At 39.4% G+C, this 13,839-nt stretch overlaps 1 protein-coding gene across 3 annotated transcripts in view; it reads right to left on the reverse strand.

Moving 5' to 3' along the window:
• HMCN1 (hemicentin 1) overlaps positions 1-13,839 on the reverse strand; it is a 188,609-nt gene that overhangs the window by 113,687 nt on the left and 61,083 nt on the right. For 2 of the 3 annotated variants that reach the window (XM_074596824.1, XM_074596825.1), the window contains exons 11-13: positions 10,537-10,812; positions 617-758; positions 76-203 (exon numbers count right to left, since the gene is read on the reverse strand). In XM_074596824.1, the coding sequence (XP_074452925.1) occupies positions 76-203; positions 617-758; positions 10,537-10,812 (546 nt within the window). Of the gene's footprint in view, positions 1-75; positions 204-616; positions 759-10,536; positions 10,813-11,877; positions 11,918-13,839 lie in introns of those variants that run through there. The other variant, XM_074596826.1, reaches the window with a different exon arrangement.

Below are 13,839 nucleotides of genomic sequence, written 5' to 3' on the forward strand. Positions count from 1 at the left end.
CTAATTTTAACAGTTCCTCCCTGATGATGCATTAATTTGCTTTTGTAATTTTACTACATTGTTTCTTTTACTCACCGATGTATGTAAGGGTGGATGTCTGTGTCTCTGTCCCAGCTGAGTTACTTGCCAAGCAACCATAAATTCCTCCATCTTTTGGAATTGCCTTTCTTATGATTAAGGTGCCTTCTGGGCTCAATCTATATCTGGGATGACACAGGGGACCAACCAAAATGATTAGTTAAAGAAAAGGGGATAACTGTTACACCCACACTGCAAGCAGCAACAGCATGACCAGATGGCTTATGAACAGTTATCGATGTTTTTTTTCTCATGATAAACAACAATATTAGTATTATTATATCTATCAGAGAATTTCAATGTATTTTGTGAAGAGCGTTTAACTAATCTTGTAAAAAGCCTTCTGAAGAAAACTAAAGTATTTCTATTTCTGACATGAGGAAATTGAAATTAAAAGAGTTATAAAGGCAAAGGTTGAGCTACTGTTTCCAAAACTCACAGACTCCTGTGGAAGAAACAGTCAGAGATTTTTGTCATTCTTCAAAACTGCTTTCTCACGTAGGAAAGTAATAAAAATAAATAAAGCTATAAACCCTACCTGCTTGAACCAATAATAAACATATCGTTGTGTGTCCACACTACTGTCGGCTGTGGATAACCTGTTGCAGAACACCTGATAGACACTTCAGAGCCTTCTGTAAAAGTCTGATTCTTAGGTGAAACAACAACCCTAGGTGGTTCTATTAAAAGAAATTAAAAACAGCAATTAAAAATATCCAGTTGTAAAAGACTTACAGATAATACTTTATTTCCATTTTAAAACAGCTCTGTAGTGAGAAAACAATCCTAATAAAGGTCGGAGTCCACTTCTTTCCTTGCTTCCTCTAGCACTGCCTACCAATTCCTCAGCTTAAAACACGTACCTTTATAAAAGTTGGATTCAGGGTACAGAGACCAACCTAATTCACATGCCTACGCTGGTTGCTTTGTTTTGAGATGCAGAATTTGGAGCTCCCATATGAGGGCACTAATTCTGACAAAAAGCTGCCAGAACCAAAGTTCACCAATGTGATCCATCAAGGCGACAAAGCCAGGCTGAAATAGGCATAAGATGTGCAAGGTCATCATTCTGAATAGAAACTATGATATATCAGCGGTTTCACGTGGATTCAACTTGAACATAATAATTATGTAATAATTAACTTATAATTTGTAATGCGTGCTTAAAACTCAGCAAAGCAGCAGAGACAATTTTGACAAACTTGTGCAGACTCCTGAAAAATAAAGCCAATGACCACAAATCTTCAGGCAGGCCAATGGTAAAGAGTATAACCTAAGTGACAAAACTAAAAGTCACAATATATGTGCACGCACACAGAAAGAAATGAACAGCAAAATCACATTGAAGACAATTGAATCTGCAGTGTTAACAATGCAAATGGATGTTACGGATTTCAGCTGCATTTTCACCAGAAAAGCGACTGGTGAACTTCATAGAATTCATTCTCTTACACCCTTAGACAGACTTCCTCGGTAAAGAACACCAAAACAACTCACTGTGGCAACTGTCATTTTCTTCTATGGTACATACAATATCGTCTTACTTAGACAAGGAAAAGATCCACACCACTGAATGGATGAAAAAGTAGTAACTTGTAGTACTGACTCCTGCTACTTCATCTTAGTTATGGCATGGAACTGGCTACTATTCAATCAGCAGCATCAAACTTAATCTTGGAAGCTTTGCCTTTTGCCAGTCGCACACTGTATTAACATGTATTCTTCTGCAGCTGGTCTTTTTACCAGCAACCATAGAATAAAAAGCCTAAGCCTAACTCTCTTTTTGGGAGAGTGAGAGAGGCTAAAGGTACTCTGAATCTAGGGCTGCTCTGCACAGCTCTTTTTTATTAGCTTCCATGGGAATTATGCCCTCCTATAGACTCAGGTGACATCTGACATGTTTTCATGGCTGCTAAGGAAAAATGTGTCCAAGAGCCAGTACATACAGTCTATTTATGTGTGGCACAATCCGTCAGGAACAAGATGAAGGTGTGATGCTCTGCAAATTCCAGGTGAACGGCATAAATCTTTCTAGCTCAGTCTGTCATGACGCAAACGGAAACAATTCAGAGAGCTACTACCAATGCCTTTCTGGGAGAATTAATACCATGCCCTTTTCATTATCTTTGTGGAAAGGAAGATTATTTTCTGTGTTGTAAAAACTAAAACCCACAGCGTTTCTGGCCTGGAAGACGACGACTGTGCTGCTTCTAGGACAGAAGCCAGACAGCAAGGTTCCCAAGGACCATAAGTAATTTTGAAATATAATTAGGAGTAACATCAGCATGCGAGTCATGGACATAACTTTTAATTTAACTTTTTTAGTATACTTTAATTTAAAATATTTGTGGTATGTTTTGTGTCTGAGTTTAATGAATAATTCACGTCTGTAACTTATCTGCATGCCCCTGTTAAGCACATAAAACCCCTCTCTCAAAGAGAAATGGTACTGCTGTTTTGAGGAAGGCTTTTTGATGCAGCATGGCACCTGGTGCTCTGGGGAGCAGAACCATTATTGCTGGGAGCTGATTACTCTGTTTTCAGTCATTAACTAGACATGTGAGCTTATAAAGGATTCTGAGATCTGTAAGTAAAAGCGTATGCAAAACCACACAGCTATACTGCCAAAGACAAGCAATAATAATAAACAGCAACTAATTTGCACACAGTTGCAAAACTATAAACACAGATGCATGTAACACCTTATCATTTACTTTCTTAAATTTATGTCCATTAACCTTCCCCAAGTTCATTAGTTTTTCACTCGTAGAGCAGATTTAATAAAAAGCTGCAGGGTCCTGAAAAGTCCCTCTCGTGTTTCATATCGGCTCTGAAATCTCTGAGCTCCCAGAGCAGAGAAATGCAGAGCCATAGTTCCAGAAGTACTAGGATCAAATCCAGATACAAGGGAGCAGGGAGAGGCAAGAAACTGATGCAAATTACAGAACTGTCCTCAAGTGATTCACGATGTGCAACAGCTTTCTCAGCTATTTTTATTTTCTTTTAAATCCTGCCAAGAGACGCTGGGAGATATTCTGCACGCTCTGGTCTTCAGGAAGGTCACATCGTGCTTTGGAAACGCACCCTTGCCCATGCAGTTATTTTCACACAGGTGAGTTGAAGAAGGTTGAAGAAATATTTGTATTTAACACATAATCAATGAAATTAATTGAAAAAAGTCAATATACACAGACGTAATTCTAGCTGGTAGCTTGAGTATCAGTGAGAACACATTTGCCACTAATTAACCAGCTTGTTTTCTTGCCCAAAGGCCAGCAAGCAGGCAGGCATGCAGAACAGGCTTTCTTCTATGACAGGTCAATGGGATTTCTTTTGTTTTGTCCTTTGTATCATAAGGGAAAAGATTTGTACCTGGGCAGGAGAAGCACAAACTCCGCAGAGCGCCAATCCCATTCAGGGCTGTAGAAGAAAACCTTTTAAACAACACGGATCATGCACAAAGCTTCTGAAGAGAAAGAAGGTTGGTTTGAAGATTTCGGGGTCTGACGCATTCACGCCCTCCTTGGCCATAATATTCAGTAAAACCATTTGAAGCAGTTAAACTTAGTATGAAAAAGGGACAGCAAATACAACATTTTTATTTCATACAACATAAAACCCCCACTTATTGCCCTTTATTAGTAAAAAACAGACTTACTGCCAATGTTTCTTCACTGCTTTTTTTTTTTCCATATTTAACAGCAACTTTTCCCCAAAAGCACTCCTGCAGATGATATTTGACTGAACCATTACTTGTAAAGTATCAATGTTTTTGTGCAGCACCCTCAAGATTCTTTCTTGCCTTTTACACTAACAGCATTTTTGGAAAACTGAATGATTCAAACTCTTCACCTGATGAGCAATGCCTTAACAAGGCTAAATAAGAACAACTATTTAAATGTGTCTAGATCAAAAAACCACCACGTAAGAATGCAATCACTGCAGCAGTTTACACACGTTTGTTGCAAATTTTTACAAGGGTTTGATTTTTGTAAAATTTCACTTCCTCAAGACTTTAGAGTAAACACTCAGACCCTCCTACACACACCCCTGATACTGGCAGAGAATAGATGGAGCCCCATCCCTGTGTCCAGCCCGCTCACCAGCAGGTGTCTCTGGTTACAACCCACCCTTGTTAGTGTCAATTGAAAGGGTCTGAATTAACCTAATCGGGCTTCTAACTACCAAGATACTGCAGGAGAACATGCTCGTCACAAAGTCCCACTTTTAGTAATACAGGAACTGTTGTGTTGGTGTGAAAAATTAATTCCCTTCACAGCAAAGTGCTGTGTGACCACAGGGATGTCTATGAATTCTTGTGTTACTGTGAGTTTTATGGATATGCCTTAGTTTTCCCACGTGGAAACATATAAATGGAAGTGAATAGCTTTGATCTCAAAATGTCTAAAACCCTACATTGTGTTAGTGTCGAGAGTGCATACTGTGAAGGCACAGGGGGGAAAGTATCCAACTCTACTATTATGATAGCTATTAACATATGTCAGCAAGTGAGACAGAAAACTGGGGTTATGAAGAATTCCTCCCAGATCGCAGACTTCCACTTTGATGTCAGATCAAGCACAGAATTCACATTGTATCCCATGTTATGAAATAATAACGCAAATACACATAACTTGCCGCTACATTTGCAAAAGGAATCCTCTCCATTCATCTGATTTCTATTAAGTTTAAATCACGATTTAGCAGTCTGCTTTGGAATTAATATTCAATTTTATACTTTTGTTCACAAGCCAAATGAAAGAAGTGTAGAAGAAAAATTGCACATGAACAAAAACTGACAAAGACTCCTGTTTGAATAGTAAGCTGAGAACAGAGTTCTTACAGCATAAATAAAGATCAAAACATTCAATAGGGATAAACAAAAAGTAGCCTTCAGCATTAATCAGCCGGTCACATTCATCTGTACTTTTGGCATCTACCAAGTGAACATAATTAAAAAGGAATATTGTATTTGGACATTATTATATCTTGCTTCATTCACGTGCCAGCTGTCTCGCTTAGCTTTGCTGATGTCCTTCCCAACCCACCCTCAGCCACGCAGGAGCAGAGGGTGTCCCCTGCCCTGGCACTCAGCAAAGGCGATACAACGAACCACAGAACCAGCTGTTCCCGCAACTGCTTACGCATGAGCTCAGGTAATTGATACACAGCAGTAGCATCCATAATCGCTTTTATGGGGCTCTCCAATAAGCTTCCAAGCACAAATCTAACTTGTGGTTGGGCAGAGGGGGAGCGTTACTGGGATCTACTTGTTCAGCCAGGGAGTATGGGGAAGCTGCAATTTCACCAATGCCAACAGCACTCTGCTACCACAGGACAGAACAAGTTGCTCTGCTGCGATACACTATGCAGCAGCCACCCCAGCACTAAGTGTTCTGTGAAAGGCACCAGGGGAAGGACCACCCCTTTTCTCCCTGTAGCCAAAAGAACTTCCTCCCAAAAGACATGCAGAGATGCACTACAGTCAAAGAGGCTTCTCACCAAAGTTGTTTTTCGTAACCTCCCTGCACTTCCTTGTAACTTGGCATTTGCTGGCCATATGCAGACTATCAGAAAAAAATTAGGCACATGATAACTATTCATCTGCTGTGAACAAGAGGCCATAAAGAAAGCATCTGACACCATACATACCACATGCCTGACCTTTACAATGACCTCCCTGCAGGAGAAAGAGCTGCAGAAGGAAAGAAAATGGGTTCCTTCCTCCTCATGTCCCTGTCCCAGGTTTGCGCTCGTCCCTAAAAGTTGGTAGACTCAGGAAAAACCACTTGGTGAACACCTTTATAAATGAAAATTAAAAAGTCAGGCTTCTTGCTCCAGCAGAGCAGCACTGACATCCTGCAGGAAAAGAAACATCATCTTGGAAAACCAGTACTTTACAGCTAGTGAAACAGGGGACTTTGACCTCTGGAACTTGGTGGGTTCTTCTCAGGGGCCGTGTCCCCATCTTCACATGCAAGAGAGACAGTTCAATTATTGAAACGTAATTTGAACTTGTTTATGCTCCTATGTATTACTGAGGACCGCACACAGCCCTCCTGGAAGGGTCCTCAATCCAACACATTTCCTATAGCTACAATACTTAACAGTTGAATTAATTATTTCCTTGGGCTTTTTATTAACTGTTGCAGTAACTGAGATCAAATATCCTGCAAGAAGGTGGTTTCCAAGAGATCCTCACGGCATATTGCCTTGAACCAGAGGTTTGGATAGGGCAGAAGACATCTAGAAGTACTGGCTTCTAAACACGTTCCAGTTCCACTCCTCCAAAACTCCTCTTAGAAATCCTTCTAAAGGCCTACATTTTCTGTGAGAAAGCAGCAAGAAAATAATGAACAAGACCAAGAAATTAAATGACAGAAATTAAGATGCATGACACTAATTTCCTGTTCTATTTAATATCCTATTTTTTTTTATCTTTCATCAAGTTAGGACTTAAATTCTTTGGACTAAGAACCCTTCCTATGATGCATAATCTGAATACTATAAAAAAAAACTACAAAAGCTTAATAATCACTTTATTTAGTTGCATTTGTGACAGCTTATCTAAAAGACACAGAAAATGTAAAGATATTTCTAGTTGATGAGAGTGCTTTGTTTGCCCTGCTTTTGTACCAATCTGTAGAGGATCTCACACAGGGAATATTATCAAAAGAAACAGAACAGTAACTACAGCATGCATGACTTTATTCTACCTACATTCAGATAAAGAAATACAGCACAACAGTATGCTGTTCACCAGTGAACTCAATGCACAGCAGCCGGCACTTGGTTACCTTAGATGGCTCCCAATAAGACAAACGTTCAGTGTTGCCTCAGTTCTTGTTAATCTACTCCTGGAATTCATCATACACTGAGATTACTAAACTCAAACTTCTCTACTAATTGCCAACATAAACACAAGCAAAAGCCATAAAAGTTTCTACATACTATACGGCTGCATTGTAGAGGCAAAAGAGTCCCAATCATTAAAAGAAGGGCTTGTCTACTCTTACTTACTCACACCAGAAAACATGCAAAACTAAGACTACCATAAAATCATATTTAGCATTACACAAATTTCAGGGATCTTGGTTTTAGTTGTGTATTTGAAATTCCTGGAGGGGGGAGGAAACAAAGAAATCACCACAAATCAATCTCTTCAGCATGCACACCGTTAAAATAAAACAAAATCAAAACCAAAACCAAAATCAAAATAAAACCAAAATAAAATAAAATAGCCTGAATTCCTCAAAAATGTCCCTTCAATCAATATTACTTACGTGTCCAAAAACATCAAGAACAAAACATCAAGCTACCAAAACAAGCCATATTAATTCAACCTGACAAATATGCATATAGCAAACTCATATTTTGCCAACAATACTGTAACAATCTGGAAAGAAAAAGTTTACATGCTCATGGAATTTCCCTCATCAGTGAGAAATACATCATTTAGAAGTTTATAGGATCATTAATGTTTCCCACTCCTGGCCAATCTCTAGCCTCACACAGCTGCAATATGTTCCTCCAGGCTTCTCAGAAATTGTGCAAAGCATTTGAAAAAGCAGCAAATGCCCTTACAAATTAATTTCTGTTTCCATATAATCTGTTGGGAGGACATGAGCAATTCACGCTATGTAGCCACCATTTAACAATGTCCAAAGATGAGCGTGTACTTTAAAAGTTAGCGTAAGTTAGACTTTAAAAGTCATAGCACTCAATAAGCACCAACATTAGAAGACTTGAGCACTTATACCTCTTGAAATGTATAAAACTGCATTCAGTGGCCTTTCAGACTACTCTGAGCAATATACCAACGGTCCACAAATAGGCACAATTTTAAATGGCATCTTCATCTAGCTGTGCTCAGTGTATTAGCGTGGACCCATTAGTGACTGAGTATAATATGTTCTCCTTAACACAGAACACGCAATGGGAGGAAAAAGTCAACTCTCATTCAAGATTTCAGTCTGTATTTGTACAGCTGCTGGCACAAAAATCAGATGGATGTTCTCTTTCAGAAACAGCAGCATCCAAGAGAAAGCTTTCAAAACAAGGGTTTACTACAATCCACTTAAGCATGTAAAGCAGATGCTGGGTTATTTTTAGAGCTACCAACATTTGTTCTCTGCCTTAACTCCCACTCCAGAAAGAAAATGGGGATGAAAGCAACGTTTATTCTCCCATGATCCAAAATTCAGAGATCTATATGGAACTGTCCCAACAATAATAAAGGGTTTCAATCTGAATCTAATTTGACATTATGAATTACTTGCAACTCCACAAAGCATGAACCATCTCAACCTATTAACAGGACTTCAAATTTCCTGCTTCAGAATGTTAATAATGACAAACCCATAAAGCTTTTGCTTCTTACATATAGCCACCCATTTCTCTGTTGCTGCCAAATATAAACTGTTCTTTTGAATACTATTCAAGACCCTAACAAGCACTATGAGTTGTACATGACAATCACGCACCAAAGTACCTCCAGAAATCTGATAGGAATCATTTTGTCCAAGCAAACTAAACGGATCACAAATAATAGCACATACAACCATCCTGATACCATTCAGCTTCTGCATCTAGCCATTTGAAATGTTGGCAGTAGATTACTTTTTCCAAACAAACAGATAGAGACACTACTGCAGAAATCTAAATGCAGCCGCAGCTTCGGGTTTCCGACATATTTATTCTGTTGTAAGCATCTTACATCAGAAATGAAAGAAAACACAACTCAGACTCTCAACTAAGCCTGTCCAAACTGTCCAAGAGGGTTATCTCAGCCATGTTTTAAAGCTGTTAGCAATACCAGCACCAGCCAAAATGTAATTCCCAACTATTCGATATAATCATTCTACATATATAAGTGATTTGCAACTCAATATTCTGCTGTGGCAGCAGCAAACTTTTTCAGCTTTAATATAAAAAGCTGCCAGAAGTAATTTGGTTATTGTCTTAAGTGTACCAACTGGTCTACAGACATTAGAGAAAACCTTCTCCCTGTGTAGAGGGAGGAGGGAAAATGGAGGTGCTCCTCTTGCTGCCTTTGACATGCCTGAATGAGTGTCCTGATGGAAAAACCTGTAGAATTTAAAACTAAGTTTTCCAAACATGTTTTCATGGTTAGAATTTTAACAGTTATAGCTCTGCTGTAGCTATCTAAGGGTAATTCAAACAGATCAATGAAGAAACGCTTCATTCTGCTGTATTTTTTAATAGGTCCCACATAATTGATTGCACACTTACTTATTCCACCCTGGTAAACCAATATGCTCTTCCTATAAGAAAAACTACATCCCATTAGTAAGTGTTACAACTCCATTTCTGACCTTTCTCTGTTTTGGAGCACCTTAAGCCAAGCAATTCCATTGCATTTTTCTTTTTTACATAAGTCTAAGTTCTCCATCAGTTAACAAAGTACTAGAATTACAGCAGCAAAGCTAATGAAGTTAGGCGCTCTCCACAGAATATGACCCAGAATCATCCGTAAGCAGAAATCCTGCCAGAGTCACCTACTACAAGTAGACAGAATAGTTTTCTTTCTAAAACATTTTGAGTTCTATTTCTTCTTACAGCCAGGCACAGCTAGGAACCAAAGGTTCAAACTTCCACATGACAAAGGAAAACAGAGAGAAACCTGCAGAACTTTCAAATTTTAGAAGGATTCACTCTAAGACAAATTACTGCACTTACACACATTTTTTTGAAATTTGTTGCTGGTGTAAAGCAACAACACAGATCTAGACCCTGTTTGGTCTCACCCATGCTGTCTTTTCAGTTCTGACGTATTTTTGAAGTCCTTGCCTTCATAAAATCTAGCCCTTCATAAAATTGTGATTAGTTCTTAGCTTGTATTGATTTGCACTATAAAACAGATACAATACCATAACACACAGAAAACCTCTGAAGCACTATTCTGTTATAAAGAGATATGAAAGAATCAAGATGAACACAGAAACTTTTACCAATGTAGTTACACCTACATAACTATAGTTATAGCTTTTTTTGCTGAAAAAAAATTAAGAATAATCCACATAGCCAGCCTGTAAATTTTCTCAAAGCAGAGCCTGGCTGTAAATATTGCGGAGTGGTACATGTGCATGCGTAGCTATTTCTGTTCTCTACTCTTTAGGAGGCACTAACAACAAAACTACCTCAGGCTCCACTCACCTGTACAGCAGTTAAATTGGCAGTGACAGGAAGAAGATCACCCCATGGCTCATAGAGACACACAGCACAAGGCAGCCTCATAAAACGAGCACTAGTGCTGTTTGGCGACTCCTACTGCCATTTTAAAACAGGGAAGAACTACATAATGTTCTGTCAGTCTCCAAGTGGTTTTATCAACAGGCATAAATAAAATACAAAAGTTACTAAGAGAGACAGCTCGCAAGATTAAAAAAAAAACATAAACCATGAGAGAGTAAATTTAACATGAAGTTTCTTTGTTACCTTGCACTGTAAGGAATACTGATGCCACGGTAGATCCGCCCTCATTAGAAGCGATGCAGTTGTACTTGCCAGCATCTGTGAGCTTTACGGCCTTCACCTCTAAAGACAGGTTACTCATCATCCTTATTCGCAGGGGCTCCTTGAGCCTCACATCCCTGCCATTTTGCTGCCAGGTGAGATTGTAACGCACTGTGCTTAAAGTTAGGCAGGTCAAGATGGCTCCTTCACCAGGGACAACCGTGACGTTATTAGGAACCTGAATAATGGGTGGAGGCTCTGTGTAAAAAGAACAGAAAAAAGAACAAAATCATAAGAAAAAGACTTGGGAACCTTTGCTTCATTTGTGGATTCTTGATAACTTCAAGTACACTAAACAAGTTTAAAAAAAAAAGAAGTTGGTTTAATATTTAGTTTAATTTCACATTGCTGAAGCCAAGAAACAGAACACAGGGCAACATCCCCATTCCCTGATGCTAAGCTGCCTGACAGGAGCTCACATCATAAGACAACTCCTGATTTAGGTCCAACATATCACGTAGGATGAAAGATCACAATATGTACAAGAGAGGATGTAGCACCGTGTTTATCTTGCACTGTGGAAAGCCAACGTAAAATCAGAGCGCTACAGTGACAGAAGGAAGAGGCAGGACCACGACCAGGTCTCACATTCTGATCTCTGACTGGGGCGTGACTACACATAGTGGAATCTGAGCTATGCACTAGATTTTTTACAGGCTTTATATGAAAGAATCATGTTGCTAGAAAGCTCTTCTTACAGCAACAATGAAGCTAAGTCAACGGCTGCTCTAAGCATCTTTATGAAGTTGTTTTCATGACAGTTTCTATAAGGGAACATGGAAGGACAGAGCATCTCTTCCCTTACCTTTACCTGATCAAGGACCTTGTCAAATGGGATAAGGAAAAGGGGAGAATGGGAGGTAATAAACACAGTAGAGAGAGACACAGACCTGACAGACAAACAACAGCAGAGACAATGACAAGAAACAAGCTTTGTCATGCTAACTGACAGGCTATCAAGAAGCTACAAGCATTATTTCAAAGAAGGGCCAACTTGGGCTTTGCAACTGATAAGGACACAAACCTGGGGGTCCCAGAGATAGGGGTGGGGTAGCTGTGAACCTGTGCAAACTGATGAAGGAACATGCAGGGGAAGCGAATGAGGGAGAAGCAAAGGGGGGGGGGGAGTTGGCAGAGTGGGGCCTCCAGCAGCCAGGCAGGAGAAATTCCCAGGCTGGAACTGTTCTAGCCAGCAGCCACTTACACACCCCTTAACAGCTTCCACTCAACTCTTAGGTAATTTCATTATCTTCTCCTTCCTACCTGTACACATTTTATGGTGTAGCTTCCACTGTTTGTTATTAATTGCTTTCCACTCTACTCATCTGTACACTTCTATCACACTCCTGGAAGAAAGCAGCTGCAGTAATTTTGTACTGGAATTAAACTTTGAAACCACAGATGCTTAAAATAGGAGCAGTCATCCTGATCCTTCTTGAGATATCACTGATAAAAGAGGCAACAATTAAACATTCCAGAAAGAAAATACGCTATGTATCACCTTATGCATTCCCATTAAAAACATATATATATACTCTATTTGTTTTTCCCCAGACCGACTCTTGAGAAAAAGAAAGATGTGCAATGAATAATATTCCAACCACGTTGCTTTAGCAGAATTAACAGCTTTAAGAGCAAGACCAAATGTTTATCAGTAGACACTAAAAAAGAATTATCCTAAGAAAAGCAAGGATAACAGAGAACAAAAAAAGTCTATTAAGGGTGGAAGTTACGCCAAAGCTCAGAGACAGCCATAACTCCTCCTCATTTAAGTTGCCTGTGGGGTCTCAGATGAGGTTCACAGGCCTTTTGCTAGATCTCCACAGGCTGGGTGTGCGGCTCTGCTTCCCTATGAACACGCACCCTGACAGCAATCACGCTCATTACCAAAACTGGGTATTTTAACACATGCAGAGGAGGGCCAAGAAAAGCTACACTTGCTTACCAAGAATGGAATTTTTCCCCTCCACTGTAGGTTTTGGTTTGTTTGAGAGAAGAGACAAATCTTCTAATGCTTTCCATGGGCATATCATTAAGTATGTTACTTAAAGAAACGTAGAAAAGAGACGAAGGCCAGTACAGGACTGAAGTCCGCATCTTTTGAATGTGAGTCCAGTGGGGCACAGCATCTTTTGGATTACATCAGCCCTTACCACAATAGTCCAGGCACACAGCAATCCCCCAGCCAAACTCCAAGCTGAATTCAGAGCACTTCTTTACTGGCACTTTAGTTAAGGTGCCTGCACAAGCTAACAAGCCATTTGACATTTTAAAGATTTAATACTAGCAAGACAAAGTCAAAGTCAAACTCAAGTGTTTGCTTTTTCTGAAATTGGAAAATGTTGACACAGTTCCAATACCTTTCACGCAGCAGTTGACAAAATGGATTATCTGTGATACACTGTCTGTCAGCTGGGCAAACTAAGAATACTTGAAAAGATTGTTCACTTTGCTTAACGAAAAAATGTCAAGTAATTTTCTTCCAAATATTTGTACACAAGGATTTCAAAGCATCTCCCTCACATTAATCCTCTTCGTGTCTCAAAACAGACATTTGCTAATTGCTCATGTTTACATAGTGAGTCAGTCTCAGTTGATCTCTCAGGGCTCTATAAATGAGAGGATACGGGAAATTTTCCCCTCATCAGTCTTGACTTTCAAGTCCTACCAATATCACAAGAAAAAAGTTAGGATTCTCTTTCAGTTTTCTCTGTGGGGAGGAGGATGGTTGCAACTTCCAGACCAAGAATTTTTACACCCACGGTTTCTGAGGCAGAATATAATAGCTTTTTGTCCTCCAAAACATGGTTTGAAACAAGCATGTGGGAATAGCCTATCCTCCAGAAGGATTTTCATAGCCAAAATATAAAATAGTGCTCTAGAGCTAGGACTTGGGTAAGTATTGATGTTACTGTTCTATTCTACTTAAGTATTTTGTGTAACTAAAAGGATGTTCCTCTCCTCAAATTCACCACTTGGTACAAGAAGGCTGTTTCTCTACAAACTTTGCCTGCATAGAATCAATGATACCACAGTAGTTTCTTTGAATTTGCTCATATTGCAGTGAAAGGAACATCTTTGCCTGGGAAAGTGAAGGTAAAGGGATATAGTCACCTTCTTCAACTACCGAGTGGGCTGTTTTAGAGAATACAGAGTTGGAGTCTTCTCAGGGCACAAAAAAATAGGATGAGAGTCTGTGGCCATAATATGCAACAGGGGAAATTC

This window comes from Larus michahellis, chromosome 8 (assembly GCF_964199755.1).
Source record: "Larus michahellis chromosome 8, bLarMic1.1, whole genome shotgun sequence".
NCBI classification, from domain to species: domain Eukaryota; kingdom Metazoa; phylum Chordata; class Aves; order Charadriiformes; family Laridae; genus Larus; species Larus michahellis.